The following is a 17,500-nucleotide window of genomic DNA, read 5'->3' on the forward strand; positions in this document are numbered from 1 at the left end:
TTTGAAGCAAAATTGTTGTTTCGATTTTTTCCCGGCATATCGACTATTTCGGCGCTGTGGCCCAATATATCGTGTAATGTAACTCAAGGGCGTCTCCTAGGTGGTTCGGAACTAAATGTGGTTCGGTTTTACGGGGATAGCGTGTGGTCTGACAGAATTTGGTGTCAGCCCAATTTAGTCGGGAATTTGGATAAGTACTGTTGAAAATGGCAAGACAAGACACGTTCTCATTCGTGAACAATAACAAATATTTATTGGAACGCGAGTTTATAAGTTTTGGAAAGTAGAAAATGGACCTTCGGTTTACTTTCAGCAGCCTCGCATTTCTCACTTTCTTTATTTTGTTCTTTAACTCTCACATTCCATGAGCGATGTTTCTGACAAAGAGAGAAGAATTGCTGTTTTCTAGATCAGAATCTATCCATATAACACTTATTGTTGGATAGTTTTTTTACCTTGAATTAGTATTTCAGCAACTAGGATCGTGGCTTTATGCTTTGTCTGGGGCGATTTTCGATAAAAAGTGTAAAAATAATAAAAATGAAAATGTGTTTTTGTTAGAATGAAATAAAATTGTCTGGTGCTCAATTTTTGTTAGGGGTTTTGAAATTTTCTTCATATTTTTGTTCCTTACAGAATGTCGAAATGTTTTTGACAATTACACACGCATGACAAGAGACGCACTACTAAACACAGACTCGACATATACACAATAGTCTCGCACACAAGTTCGTACAAGCATCCTCAGTGGCAAAACAGGCTAATACACACGCTTTTACACGCCTACCCAATTTACACTCACTGTTAGACGCAAACTCGCACCGCAACAGCCGAAATGATACATATATTCTATTTCTCTTTCTTCGCTTAGAACGTTCTGAGACTTGTTGAATTCTGCATTCATTAACTAATTTTACTTTTAGCCGTATATAATAAATTAATATATTTTTGTCTATTTAAACTCCAATATACAACATACCCGATAGATAATTTAAAATATAATATGGTGATAATATATTGCACCAAGCTAAACAATTCTCATATACAGTATGGAGAATTAAAAAAATACGAAAGTTCAGAGAGTTCCACGGGCATTATTAAGGAATTGAGAAGACATGTATTTTCGACTGGCACTGCGAGTATTTATTAGTGTAAAAATGGTAAAATAGTTTATGTGTTTATGTTAGCGTGTTTGCATTGTTAATCAGAAAGTGTATTATTAATCTGTGTGTGAGAATGTTCTAGTACGTATATGGTGGCGTAGTGTTTAGCAGTTCTCGAAAGACTCTCGTAATGTGTACGTCGTTTGTCAAGTGGCACTTCATGCAAAAGGCATTAAGTAGTTTATGTCATCTGTTGTTTTCGAAAGAAAGGGTGGAAGGAGAAAGAAAGCAATGTGTTTAAGGTTTTATAGTAAGCGGGAGTATTCAGCACTGGATATTTTAGTTTCTTTGGTTTTCTAAAAGAAACTGATGATTGAAGATTTTTCCAGTCGAGAGTCATATTTATCATCATCGTATTGTATGAATCCGAAGATTCTATTGTCGGCATTGGCTTCCCCAGTATATTTTTAGTCAGAATTCTTTCTAGAAAGACATCGAGTACTTACGGGGAAACTAGGTGAAGGTTGCCAACATCATTAGTGAAATTTATTTTGTGGAACGAGCTGGGTTGTCAGTCTGTGTCGTTGTACACTAAATCATCATAACCTCCCAGTCGAGTGTCGATAAAAATAGTATTCATTACTTCTTACAGTATCTATTAGATCAATAACGTACTCCCACGATTATATAAATTCAACAAACTGTGAAAAATATATTTGGAGGCAAGTACGAATTTGATACATGTCAAGCATAAACTGTTTAAAAAAAAGTTCAAAGTAGCTGAAAGCAAAAACAAAGAAGATAAATCGCCAACGTCAATTATATTAAGAAGTTCACTATCAAGTTCTACTATCAAAAGAAATAAACGTTCTACTATCAAAAGAAATAAACGTTTTTGTTACTTCGTTTCGCAAAAATATTATTTTTAGATCATGATGTTTATGAGAAAAAGACTCCGTTTTGCTGTCTGCCTCTGTCTAATTTAAACCAAGCGATATAAGTCTCACAATGTAAATATGTGGGCGAAAATAACCCCAGAATAAATCTATTAATAGCATAGAAACGTTTCACAGCATCGCTTTTAGGTATCAGAGCAAGTGGGCAGCGCTCTTTGTTGTGAATAGCAATAGAATAAAATTATCCCAGAACTAGCATTGATCATATATATATATATATATATATATATATATATATATATATATATATATATATATGTATATATATACATATATATATATATATAGAGAGAGAGAGAGAGAGAGAGAGACAGACAGACAGAGACAGAGAGTCGCCTATGGGCACTATATCACTATTTTCACTATATCAAAGCTCTCCAATATGGCTAGGCCTAGACCAGACCTATCCCAAGCCCGGGATCGAATCATAATTATTATCACTGCAACCATCAAACCCTAGGACAGATGCTTCAACCATCAAGCCACGGGACAGGTGTTGTTGGTAAATTATATATAATGTTTTTATATAAAACTTGACCACCACTTGACAGTATTCTATGTGTTTCTTTACAAAGATTTTGCATTACGCTAAATTGTCAGCAGGCGATATTATGAACAACAGTACTCAACCTGAGAAGGTGGCGCTTATATAGACAGACTGTTTCGCTGTATCACAGCACTTCTGTATGGCAAAAATCACAGAGGCGTGCATATATATATGTGTGTGTGTGTGTGTGTATATATATATATATTTTATAAAGCTCCCCTCTTCGGTAGAGCACTCTCGTAAATTATCTTACTCGCTACTTAATTTAGCTGAAATAATGCGAAGCTCGCAATTTGTTTACAAACAAAACGTTTGAGCCCTCTACGAGTAGCGGACGGATGTTTATTTAAATACGCATTCGGACAGTTTAATTTCGGCCACCGATTCCGTAGTCAGGGGGTAGGACTGCCGACTGTCATCACGACGGTTCTAGGTTCGATCCTCGGCTTGGGAGAGGTGTTAGTCTAGCGGCACTGATGAGTTGTGAAACAACGAAACAGGTCTGTATGTCGATGACTAAAATATATTTTATAAAGCTCCCCTCTTCGGTAGAGCACTCTCGTAAATTATCTTACTCGCTACTTAATTTAGCTGAAATAATGCGAAGCTCGCAATTTGTTTACAAACAAAACGTTTGAGCCCTCTACGAGTAGCGGACGGATGTTTATTTAAATACGCATTCGGACAGTTTAATTTCGGCCACCGATTCCGTAGTCAGGGGGTAGGACTGCCGACTGTCATCACGACGGTTCTAGGTTCGATCCTCGGCTTGGGAGAGGTGTTAGTCTAGGGGCACTGATGAGTTGTGAAACAACGAAACAGGTCTGTATGTCGATGACTAAAATATATTTTATATATATATATATATATGTACGCCTATGTGATTTTTGCCATACAGAAGTGCTGTGATATATATATGTGTGTGTGTGTGTGTATGCGTGTGTGTGTGTGTGTGGTATTGTGAGATTTTTAACTTTTAAAACTATGTTTAAAAAAGTGTTCTTCGTTTGTAAATTTGCTAGTAAGTCAATCAATTTTTTTGTAATCGCTGAATCAATTTGTTTTCACGCATTCACAAAAAATCCTAACGTTATTACAGGGATCATCTGTTGCATGAAGCAATGTTTCGGGGATTTAAAAACAAAAGTATATCAAATCATAGCTCTCAGCAGTGTAAATCAAACACTACCTCCCTTAAACACAAAAACAAAAAAGTTCCGGGTATTGGATCTAGTTGTTTTTTTTTTGTTTGTTTTTTTTTTGTTTTTTTTTTTGCTCCAGATACATTAGACTGATCTATTCATGTTATCAAAAATGTCTTCTTGCCTGTGTCATCCGTCCTTGTCCACATAACCTCCACCCACCCACCCCAAAAAGAAAGTATTTGTGATTTACAAAGCTGCTGTATCTATAGCGTTTGGATGAATCCATTAAATACTTATCATCTTCTTCTTTATTATTAATATTATTTTATTTATGTATTTACATCTTTAATTACTCGTATAATCTGTATACTTATTAGTTTTTAAAATCTATATATAAATTAAATATAATATATACACGAATTTTTTATCCAATATGTATTGTTTAGATGCATTATACATTACAAGTGTGGTTTTGGATTTCCTCTATTAATCTACTTTGATTCGCTTGATATGATTTAAAAGCATCAGAACACCCAGTAATAAATGGTTTGTGTAACTGTTTAAATATTTTACATTTATCACCACTTTGTTTAATTATTTTTTTTTTTACTAAGCTAGAGACTGGAAGTATAAAATCTATTAATTTTAAGGTAACGCGAGTTATTCTTAAAAACTCAGGCATAATACTGCCGTAAAATATATGCATAGGTCATGTGCCATTATTTGACAGGGGAAAATGTTTCTTTTATAAAAAAAATTTATAAATAAATATCCTATCCTCAATTTTTACCTCTAAATCCAGAAATGTAGTTTGTGTTTCTTTGTGTTTACAATTTAACACTAACTCTTTTGGATATATTGAATGGTCTTTTTTTTTTTTTTTTTTTGGTTTGTTTTTCGAATTCTTTGTTATCATTTATGCATATAAGGCCGCCATTAAATCTCCTGCAACCATGATAATTAATTATGTGTTAGATATATCATTTATATTTATGATGACATATATATTCTAGTCTATGTAAATACAGATTTGTTCGAAAAGACGCAAGATCCATGCCAATTGAAATGCTTATAGCTTGAAATGATATTTTATTTCCTATTTGAAAATAGCTCTCTTTAATAATATGACATGAGTATTTTACTATTTTGAGAAAAACTAGTCATACTCTTCTTTTTCTACATCAAAAGGCTTTAGATTTTGAAAAGTCTACATATTTATCTTTACAACCATCAAAAACTAGATCTCCAGTATTATTTAATTCGTTAATAAGTTCGTTTTGTGGTAGCTTTTTATATAAAGTACTGAAGGTTCTATATAAGTTTCTTTATAATGTACTAATGTTTCTATGGGTTTAGCTTTTAGCTTTTTTTCGAAAATTTATGCTACGGTCGTAAACGACCAAGATCTCTCTGATTCTCTCTCGTCTGATCTTGATCACGTGGTACAATGAGGAAAGAAGTGGCTGGTTAATTTTAAAGCGCCTAAAACCGAATTTCTATCTTTCCATCATCAACGTCCTGATCCCTGTCTCGCATTAATGGAAATAAATGGCTCTTGTCGTGAGGAAGCTCCATGTTTTGATAAACTTCTAGGTCATACCTTTACTCCTGATCTAAGATGGAACACGTACATCAAATCCGTTGCCAGGGCTGCTGGGAAAATGATGAGATCGTTCTACTGCTCCAGTAGGCATCTCACTGCTGATGCAATTCTCTATCTGTATAAGAGTCAAGTACGTCCAAGGATAGTGTACTGCTGCCACGTCTTGGCAGGAACTGATAGTTTATCCTGCCTTGACAGGGTGCAAAATAGAATTCGTAGCCTGTTGGGAGATGCCTTTTCTTTTCCCTACAACCTGTCTCACAGACGAGACGCTGTGGGTCTGTCTCTGCTTTATCATTATTTTCATGGCAAGTGCTCATCTGAGCTGCAATCTATGGTCCCCCTTGTCCTGACTTTCACGCAAAACACTCGTTTATCTGAAATCATTATCAATAATTTCCCCCATTCTTTATCTGTGCCTGCCTACACCTAAACGTAGATCCCATGAACAAGGCTTCTTTCTTAGAACTGCGCGCTTGTGGAATTTTCTTCCGTTTTTCTGCTTTCCAACTGACTGCAATATGGTTGTCTTCAAGTCCAACGTGAACAAATTGTTGATGAGCCATCCCCTTAAGTAATCCAGTTTACCAAATTTCCACTTCTTAATATGACTACATGTTCCCCTTAACCACTGTACACTCATTAAACCTTATCCTCGTGGTTTCCGGGCCTTGATAAGTGATGACTCCTTTGTGAAAAAAATGTATATTACTATAGAATTTCCTTCTTTTTTTTTTTTTGGCGCAAATTATTTATTTGATTTATTATTAATTTAAACATTTTATATATAGCTTTCCTTAAAGGTTTGGTGATGCACATCTTTGATGCAATAATAAACCCGGCACTAACTAATTTTTTGTGCATTTTAGTTATCCAATACATACATGGAATTTTGGGGGGTCCTCTAATTTTAATCTTAACTTTTAAAAATAATGCTTTTCTTTAGAACAGTGCCATCGAATTAATTTCACTTAAATTTTACCTTCTACTTCTAACAATACGCGTTGTATATATTCTATTTTACGTATAAAAGCTATATTATTTGATACGCGCAGTGTGCAATTATTCTATGTGTATGTTCAATGGTTCGGTGTGCGCAGATAATATAGCATAAATTGATTATAACTAAGCTACGATAAAATTTAGTGTAATTTGCTTAAATCGAAACATAAATGACACATGTAGTCTCTGCATTTTTAAATATATTAGAACACATTATAAACTTCAAATAGCAAATTGAATTATCAAAACGTTAATTACAACTTATACCCAGTAGAAAATAAAATCATTTTAAATACAGAAGGAACAGTAAAAGAATAATAGAAAAACAGGTTAAAAACTAAATAGAAACTGAAAAAATAGTTATTGAATAATGAAAATTGTAAATTATAAAATTCGTAAGGATATATATTTATGCATAAATAAATATGTAGAGATTTAGTCGCACATACATTATACTGAATACGTTTTAGAAGGAACGATATTATAATATTAGTGAAATGAAAATCAGAAATCTATTACAAATCTCTAATAGACTAGGCTGGCCTTAGTGTATGTATGTGTGTAGGTGTGTATGTAGTTTAACTACCTATATAAACTAAATCGTCTCGTAGGTGTATATACGTTGTGAGGTTTATATCTGTGTGCGTATGACATGGGATTAGCAATCTTAGACATATTCATATTTATTTATTTAGATACGCAGGTTCTCTGAGTGTGAAAACCTGACACCAATACAGTGCTTTCACCAGCTTGGAATAAAAAAAAATGATACACCAAAGCCTAAACTCTTGTGTTGACGCGAGGCTGAGTCAGTGACCACTGACTCCCTTCTTTTCCTCTCCAAATATTTCCACTCCTTTCCGTTTTCCTCCAACCCGCTTTCAATACCTTAGTTCTTTCCTTTTTTCCCCCCCTGATAAAATTTTAAAAAGAATATGAAAATCATCTAGATATTTTGCAGATAAATGCAATTCCACGATTCATACATAACAAAGTTGTATTTTCTTTTTAAATAAATAGAAAACAAAAAAGCTTGTTTTTTTTCCTATCAGTCTTGGCCTTCGGGTCAGGATCAAAGTGTAGTAGTGACAAGGATGACCAACGACCCCCTACTTTCCCCCTTTTGAGTTGGCCTTGTGCCTAAGTTTTTTGTTCATGTTAATTTTTGCCTGAATAAAAGATTAAATATCTCAAAGTGTAGTATCTGTTCTGATGCGTCACTTATATTAAGTTAATTGATCCTTGTTCAATGTAGGGAAAACCCTTCATACTGAGACAATTACTATTTTGGATACTGCCAGAGTGCCTCCTTTTTGCCCTTGTTTTAGAGCAGCTGGTCCCCCCCCCCCACATACAAAACATTAAAAACGACCTTGTGTCAAATTTGCTTTCGTGGAAAGCAAATCATTACCTAAATAAATAGAAAAAAAAAGGTTTTTAATATGAATATCAATACACAAAATAACCCCAAATTTATAGAAGTATAGATCGTATTCTGTGCATAAAAATATATTAACATACCCAACTTTATGTACACACACACACACACACACATATATATATGTGTGTGTGTGTGTATGTGTGCGTGTGTGTGTGTGCGCGCGTGTGTGAACATATATACAAGTTTACTCTGTTAGATCGGTATCGCTTCGTCAATTTCGTTCTTTGAAATGCTAAAACATTAATTTAAAATAATAAACATTTAATTCATAACGTTGTTGTAAACATAAAACAAAATCTTTCTCGTTTATTTGTATAGATAGATAAACATTAACATTTTGGTCATTTCGAAACAAATTGATTTATCTTTTTAATGTCACGATAAAGAAAAAATCAACTTGCCTTTTCACTTGTAATTTGGAAATATATCACAATTAGTGAAAATCATGCCCGTCCCTCTAAATACAGAAAAAACTCACACACACACACACGAGCGCGCGCGCAGTGGTTCAATATCTATCTATCTATCTATATATATATAACCACCTAGCTCTAACTTCGTATTGAGCACTGTTGAAATAAATACTTAAAGTTTACGCATAAATTTATACTTTCGTATATTAATTTATGTGATTAAATGAAGTAGTTATATATATATATATATATATATATATATATAGTAATTTATAAAATATATATATATATTTATATATATATTTATATATATAAAAAATATATATATATTTATATATATATAGTAATTTATAAAATATATATATATATATATTTATATATATATATATATATATATATATATATATATATATATATATATATATATATATATATATCTTAGTGCCTGGCAAAGCCGCAGAGGAGAAACCCCAAGCAAAATAGAACTAAGCAAAATTCATTCCAAAGCAGAAAAGCAAAAGCTGGCTTGCCATAACACTATATATACAAATGTAGGCAAATTTGAGCGTATTTTATGGTTTGAAAATATAGGTTCTATTTTACCAATTGTCACAAAATTTTAATCATAGAATAGTATTATAACCTTCAAAAAGCCTGCAAATTTTCATGAAGTTTCGTCCGCTAGAACCAGATATGAGCATTTCAATATTCAATTTGGCTACTAGTGTATATATATATATATATATATATATATATATATATATATATATATATATATATATACTAGTAGCCAAATTGAATATTGAAATGCTCATATCTGGTTCTATATATATATATATATATATATATATATATATATATATATATATATATATATATATATATATACTTCATTTAATCACATAAATTAATATACGAAAGTATAAATTTATGCGTAAACTTTAAGTATTTACTTCAGCAGTGCTCAATACATAGGTAGAGCTAGGTAGTAAGATATAAAATGTATATGGCCATTAAGCTATTGAATATTCTGTATAGCTTAATTGCGATATATATTTTATAACTTACTATATATATATGTGTGTGTGGAGTATATATATATATATATATATATATATATATATATATATATATATATATATACCACCCTTTTTGGCAATATTTTAAGTTTGAAATCTCAGCGATTATTGATCAGAATTTTACAAATTAATACTCATTGGAAAGCTAATGAAATGTGTGTTGTGGACTATATAGCATTTGCTTTTAAGGTCGCACATGAAAAGGGATCATCCATAACCCAGAGCCTATTTTTGGCATTTTTTTACAGCCATAAAATATTTCAATCATAGTCATTTGTTTTTCCAGTTTTGCATATGAATTACAAAATATCTAATATTTCCCCAAACTTTCTGGCCTTGACAGAGAGGAGGCTAAAACTTGCTGCTATGGTTTCAAATGATCTAAAATAACTGCAAGGGGAGGCTTGATTCCAAATATTTCTCATATTTTATATCTCCTCTCTTTGGTTTTTATACGAAAAGTAAATTTCAAAGTGTATAAAGATTATTTGATACTGGAGATATTCATAATCGTACCCTATTTTCAAAAGATGGGAGATATGACATAACAGAAATATTTGGAATCAAGTCTCCCTTCGTTGTTCTTTCAGATCATTTGAAACAATAGCAGCAGGTTTTGTCTCCCCTCGATCAAGGCCAGAGGTTTTGGGGAAATCTATCTATCTATCTATCTCTCTTTCTCTCTCTCTCTCTCTCTCTCTCTCTCTCTCTCTATATATATATATATATATATATATATATATATATATATATATATATATATTGTCTCGAAAGTTTTTTATCCTTTAAAACCATATAAAAGAATTATTTTTTATATTTGTCTAATATTCGTTGGAAAACTATTTAGTCGGTAAGTTATTTAATAATCTGCCATCACTGCATCAACTTGTTCTCTCGAATTCACAATAGTCCTGATGTTAATTTAAGGGATCATCATGAGACACGCGGATTTAAAAACAAAACAGTAAATTAAATCATGGCTCCCCAGCAGTGTTGGTCAAATTCCACCTCCCTTAATCATTTAATCACTCAAACGGTAACGCTAAATGTTTTGGTTTCGATTCTAGCTGATGACAAAAATAACACTCAAAATAAGAATATATCCTGGGAATACTACAATTAAGATTAGTGTGAGATCCCAAGCGAGTAACAATAATAGTGATAAAAAGTGTTTGTCGAAACAAAACTTTAAATATGTACTGTGTGGAAAGCTTCCATTTTTATCCATGCGCTGATTATCTTTCAAAGCGAAACTTTCAACGTAAAATAACAACCTTATTAAAGAGGTTTTTGACTTTTATCGTTTTCTCTGTGGAATTTTATCGCATTACTTAACCTCGAAAAGAAAGTCTATTATACTTGAAAGGAAGTTGACCTCGGAATTCGATCATCGCACGCCCATTTCTCACAATCGGATGTAATGTTTGCATCGTCGGCTTCAAACAATATCTAGCCATTATTTACCGACATGTCTAACTTGTGAGTCAATCCAGCTACATATTCTGGTAGGTAGTCGATAAAAAAGGCAAGCTGTAATATTTCAGCTTTCAAGTGGTTTGAGATATATTTAGTGCTTTACATATAAACAGCCAACGCAAGGTTCGACTTGTGGTATTATATTATGTAAGAAATAAGAAAGACTATATGTATACATATACCTCACAGCATGGTCTTCACCTTACATCAAAGATTTTTATTTAAAAGTATAAAAACAGACTAAAAAGATATTCTACCGCTCAAAAATACAGCTGCCGAATCTGAAAGGTGTCGCATATAGAACTCTTTCTTGTCTTGAAAGTGTACAAAATCGACTTCACAATCTAGTGGGCGGGGGATCTCTCAACATCCGTTTTGCACAAAAGAAGCGTTGCTACTAATTCTCTACCTCATTTTTATTTCTATAGAAAGTGTTCAACTGAGTTTCAACTCTTTGCGAGACATTCACAGAAAGAACTTTTTTCTACCACGCCTGATTTGCGATGAAACCCGCTGCTTATATAAGAGGCATATACGTCCCCAAAGCGAGAACTATTGTCATGCCACATGTGGCTAGATATCACGCAAAGTGCTTTTCTTGCTTTGAGACTAAAATTGATATCACAATCTAGTTGTTTTGTTTTTTGGGTTTTTTTTTTTTACTTATGTTCACTCCTAATAAGGCATATCGACAGGGGCTAGTATATGCCTATGAAAGATTATCAAGATGTTGGTTTACGTTAAATTTAAATTTCTGCATATCAGTACAGCCAGAGAAGTAGGTAGCATGGAAGGGAATTCCAAAGTCTAGCTGTTCGAGGAAAAAAACTATTAGAGTAGAAAGCTTTCTGGCCTTTAGGGACTTTAATTGTGAAGGGGTGTGATTTTGTTGCAAAGGGAGTATGCACGTCGAGAGGGCACAAGTGCAACGAGTTTATCAGAGCACATTCCATTAAAATACTTGTAAAACAGGCACAGGTATGCAACATCGCGGCGATGAGACAGGCGTTGGAGCTTAGTTGACAAAGTAGATCTATTAGATTGGAGAATTTTTTGGACATTACCCAAGAGAGAGAGACTAGTGGTAGATGCAGCAGCCCAGGTGTGGCAACAATACTCCATGCGTGGACGAATGGTAGCCTTGTAGATAGTCTTCTAGTACGATAGAAGACACCCGCCTTCCTTGCATGATCCTTCGCAATGTCCTCAATCTATTTGTTCTAGTTCATATTGCTTATTAATGTTAGGCCAAGGAGTTGAAGGAAGAATTCTCAGGTAGGGTGTTATTTGTCATGGATATCGGTGGTTAGAGATGCGTCTTGTAATTGTTAAAGGATAGCAGCTTCGTCTTATTAGCATCCACTTACGTTTCAATTCCACTATGGTTTGGGGTCATTTTCTAACGCTTCTGCCATTGTCTTAGATTTATGTACATCTGCTCTTTCCTTGTGCATGTTATAGCGTTGTATCATCAGCAAATATACCCATTTCGGACACAATATTATCAGGGAGGTTGTTAATGAATATCAGTAATAATAATCCTTCAAGGATCGACACCTGAGGCACTACCGCATTAATGTCATTTTGCTTAAATGAACGTTCATCAATGACAACTGGATGGTCCTATTGTCTAAGAACGTTCTAATTATATTAAGTATACATTCAGTTATTCTGTACGATTTAATTTTCATTAGCAGCCCTTCGCGCCATACTTTGTAAAAGGCCTGGTATATATCAAGGGCTACAACCCTGGCTTAGCTCGCCTTATCCAGTGCATGGTATACAGAAATGACTGTTAAATAGTTGCAGTAGAACGACATTGCCTATATACATACTGTTTGTTAGAGAGATTAGTTTTTGCGAGGTGGTTGACTACTGCTTGATTAATTAATTAACAGAAGCAAGATTCAGGAGGCATTTATTGTAGAGCTTCGAAAGTACAAGGATTAGCTCAGCTGAACATTTCTTAATTAGTATAGCAAGGATGTGATCAGACTCACACGCATTGGAAATGTATAAGTTTTTTATGATATGACGGACATGAGAAGGGGTGATTTTCAGATCATCTAGTGTGGTTTCAGTCCGCATAGGGAAATTTGAGAGGGAGTTGTTTGTTGGCTCTAAGGTGGAGTATGACGTATCGCCAAGCAAGTAATTTTGTCTTATCGGTTGCCGTGCATGCGACCTTCTGGTTGTTGGAGAGTGGGGGAATTACTGATTGCTTTTTATTAACAACACTATTATAGATTTTCCAGAAATTGCGAGTTCTTATCTATGCGTTTCCTGGTTATTTCAGCATACCTTCTTTTGGCTGTAGCTATTTCTCACTTACAATGATTTCTAGCATTTATAAATATTTGCCTATTTGTATTTGATTTATGACATACAAACCGGCGGAATGCCTATTGTTTTTGTGCAATGACAGCTGGATAATCTGTAGTGAACCACGAGGGTGAGTGGTGCTTGATATAATACGTCCACGTGGGAACACGTGCTTCAATGCTCGCTTTGCACAATTCAGTTGTCTCATTGGCACAATGTTCAGCAGGAAGAGAGAAGATACTTGTCCATGGGACATTTCTGATGTGTTCTCTGATGATTTCTCCGTCATGTCTTTTGTAGTACTTTGTCGTTTTGAGCAATGATTCCTTACCTTAGGGTTGGAATTTAAGTGTGATGTCCACTGATACCACTAGGTAGTCTGCGTTTCCAAGTGGACTGTAAGTATTAGTCACACAATCCTTGGGTATTGTGGTAAGCATAGGTCTAGAAGTGAAGTCTGTTGGTGTTCATGATATGGGAGGCGGGTTGGGAACACGCCTGTTTGTGTGAGGGTACGAGCTGAGGAGCTATAAGTAGAGCGTCCAGCTGCATCTGTGCAACCTGAGAAACCAAGCCAATTTTTACGGTGGACATTAAAGTCACCAAACACATGTATTTGGGCATTACTATCTAAGGAGAGTGCTGCATTTATACTATCAGAGACATGACCGATTAGTGGGGATTATCACTTCTCTACAGCCCCTTATTTTCACAAAGGATCCATACATTATTAGTCGTTTTCTACTCTACCGTTATTTCCATGAAAGATGTTCAGCTGGTCCATCTTATAAGATATTCACAACAAGAACTCGCTTTCTACCACAACTGCCAATAGCTTTTCTTTTTTCCTCCGTGTCCCTAACTTCAAACGACTTTCCATGAACAGAATTTTTCTCAAGAACTTATAATCTATGTAACATTACCACGGACTGTTTCCCTGAAGGTTACAATATGGTCCTCTTAAATTCCAGTGTCAACAAATGCTTGTCATAAACAATCCTCGTAAGTCATCAAAATTTGTTCATTCACTTCATTTCCAATCCTCTCATAACAGTTTTCATCATTCAATTGATAATCTATCTCATAAGCATTTATCATTGAGTATTTTTTAGTCTTGATAAGAGATAACATTAGTAAAAAAAAAAAAAAGCATTTAATAGTATAAAAACGTGTACTAACATAATTATACTTGGATTAAGTTAGAAGTTCCCAGAAAGTTAGCGACCACAACAAGAGGCACTTTTTGGATAAAATTGTAGTATCTGTTTTGATACAACACTTCATCTTTTCTGTCCTTTGTCAATGAAGGAGAAATCCTTCTAGACTGAGATAATTCTTATTTTTGTCCCAATCTTTTTGAGATAGCTGGACTTTCCGTACATTAAAAATCGACCTTGTGTCTCACAGCCCTCATGGGGAAGCCAGCAAATAAGATACAGCAAACTATTTAATTTCTACAATTAAAAAAATATGGTAATGACGTAAATTGAATGTTTAACGCGCATACAAAAAATAAGGCGCAGCTTTAGCCCAAATAACCAATAGACGCCAGGACTCACGGGCCATAATGCATGTATACCTACATATATAAAATTGAGTATCGGACTGACATTTATTCTAAAAGTAAATACCACCATTTATATACTTAATTCTGAAGATATCAGTGACTTCAAAAAAGGATAGCTAATTTACATATTACTTTAAAAACAAACTTTTATTAATTCACTGTTCGGTTCTTTTTTCTGTTTTCTTATTGGATGATTAGTTTCATTTAATTTTTAACGCGCAGGTCTTTTCGTGCATGTTTTCCACATTGTGCATAATTGCATGGCATTTGGAGCTGCATTTAGAATAAATCTTTATATCTGATCTGATAGACTTGCAATTTGTTATATGGGATATATGGGGTATTCTGAACTGTGGAACAACATCGGTTTGGATTTTAGCCAGAAAATTAGCTGTAAAGCACTTAAAATTGAAACATTGGAAATTGACAAGCGTAGTTTGACGTAATATGTATTCTCTACGCATGCGCAAAAATATTTTTTTACGTTTAACTGCATTGATTTATCAAGTTTTGATATACATGTGTCGTTAGCTGAGATGGTAGTGAATACTGCTAGAAAGCTAAATGTTTTGGTTTCGATTCTAGCTCATAGCACACAAGTCATATAAAAAGAACACTTGAAATCACTACTATATATTAGATATAATAACCAATGGAGAATTGACTTTGAATAATAAATAGGAAACCTGCATGAATTAAAATATCCAATTTAAGCGTATTTTACGACCGAGTAACGCCGGGTGGCTTGCTATATATATAAAGTGCCGGCAAAAAAAAAAGTCTGCACTTGTAATTTTTTCAAAAACTGCAAATTTAAGCTAAATTTAATGTAACTGTTTAAACAACATATATATATATATATATATATATATATATATATATATAAACTTATAACTTAAAATATTGCAGCATCAAGAATTTATTATATAATGTTATAAATTGAATTTTAAAATACTTCTTAATGCTGCAACATTTTAAGTTATAAATTTATTATATATTTTACTAAAATATCTTGTCCTTTTCTTTTCCAGTTTTAACAACATCTTTTACTTTACTTTTCCATATTCGCTATATTACTATTCATGCTCGCATTTTTTTTATTGTAATCCATGATTTTTCCAGGCGTCCAGTAAATTCACTTGCTCGTTGTTTAATTTCAGTCTTTTTTTTGTTTGTTTTTTTTTTCTCCCATAAACATAACATACACATATGTAATAATAATGAACGGCACTCGTCTGCTTTCAATAAAATCCCCCAATTATCTCCCTTTTATTATTTCATTCTCTCTGTTTCACTTGTTACTTCTCTTTTCGCGAGAGCGGGGAATTGGTAGCAACAGTAGTCGCTGAGGCAAAGTGGTTGCTATAAAAACCAGTCATAAAAAATATCTCTCACCTCCTTACATTTTTGTATGATTTTGAACACCAGTAAATTCATCATAACTTTTGTTTTACTGAACCAAAATTGAAAACAAATTTTCACAATATAGCTGAGAAGGTGATCTATAAACTCTAATAATTGTTTGAAATTTGGTCAGAAAATGAGTGAGCGGTGAAGCTTTAAAGCAGTTCTAAATAACTAAAACTGCCACTAAACCATATATTCACACACTACCGTGTTTGAAGGATGTGTGTGTGTGTGTGTGTGTGTGTGTGTGTGTGTGTGTGTGTGTGTGTGTGTGTGTGTGTGTGTGTGTGTGCGTGTAAAGATAGAGGGGGAGAGAAGAGGGAGGGGGACCATCGCTGTAAATGAAGAATACTCCTGAATAAAGTCGAGCTATATCGATAGAAACATGACCAAAAAACAAATAGCAACGGTAAGGGCAATAGATCGAAAAAGATCAATTAAGGTAATAATTATTGATCCCAAACATTTAGAAAAAAGTATTACTTTATTAGTTGTTTTTGCATATGAAGTTATATTTATTTTTAGTTTTGTTTCGTTTTTGTTTTGTTTTTTTTGTTTTTTGTTTTTTCTTGTTTTGTTAAAAAAAAATAAATGAATACAATTTATTCGTTTTTCGTTGCAGGTTGTGCTCTTGCTGATTGTAACCCTCACATCCCCACCTGCAGTTAAGCTTGGCATGCCTGTACGTACCGAGAAATTTGTCGAGATGTACTGTCACATGTCACCCGAAGGCCTGATCTTGCCGCTTTCTTTCAACCTTATTCTGGTCATGATTTGTGCTTACTACGCATTTCGAAGCCGCAAATTACCGGACAACTTCAACGAGTCTCGCTACATCGCCTTCTGCGTTGATACAACAATTCTCATTTGGTTAAGCTTCTTGCCAACTTATTTCATCACGTCGCGTGCCTACCACAAGGTGCTGGTCATGTCGTCTGCCCTCATCATCAACGCCACCGTCAACCTGATCTGCCTGTTTCTCACCAAACTGTGCGCTCTCTACAAGTACCGCAGCGAATACCGGAAAAACCTGCTGCAGGAGCAGGAACTCTTCCGGGTGATTCGGTCTATTGCGTCAGACAATCTCGATTTGCATTCGGCTGGCCAAAAGCGGGCGGGCGCCTCGGGCGGACTGTCTGGTTCAGTTGGGGCGCCCCTGGCCCAGTCTCAATCTTGCAATAACCTGAACCAACAAAGTCTGGACGTTGCTCTAAACACTGTGCCGCTTTGTAAAAGCGATTCTAATCTAAAGGCAACGTGAATGCTGACGCCAGTTAAAAGTTGCAAAAATATACGACGAAAGATAAGCACTGATAATGCACAGAAAAAATAGGAGTATCCAAACCTTTAGGATATATGTTTGGATTTTTACTCCGTTATGAAATGTTGTGTGCGTGAAAGTATAAGAATGGTTGTATGTGCTTAAGTTTATTTTGTGC

The 17,500-nt window shown here is 34.1% G+C and overlaps 1 protein-coding gene across 1 annotated transcript in view; it reads left to right on the forward strand.

The window, feature by feature from the left end:
• Positions 1 to 17,500, forward strand: part of LOC145303470 (metabotropic glutamate receptor 8-like) — a 179,619-nt gene that overhangs the window by 161,834 nt on the left and 285 nt on the right. Inside the window, exon 3 of the mRNA XM_080144860.1 lies at positions 16,684 to 17,500. This exon is cut by the window's right edge and continues 285 nt beyond it. Coding sequence (XP_080000986.1) covers positions 16,684 to 17,322 — 639 coding nt within the window. The 3' untranslated portion in view covers positions 17,323 to 17,500. The remainder of the gene's footprint in view (positions 1 to 16,683) is intronic.

The sequence above is a fragment of the Euprymna scolopes genome, chromosome 1, assembly GCF_053919585.1.
Source record: "Euprymna scolopes isolate OS-2025 chromosome 1, ASM5391958v1, whole genome shotgun sequence".
In the NCBI taxonomy this organism is placed as follows: domain Eukaryota; kingdom Metazoa; phylum Mollusca; class Cephalopoda; order Sepiida; family Sepiolidae; genus Euprymna; species Euprymna scolopes.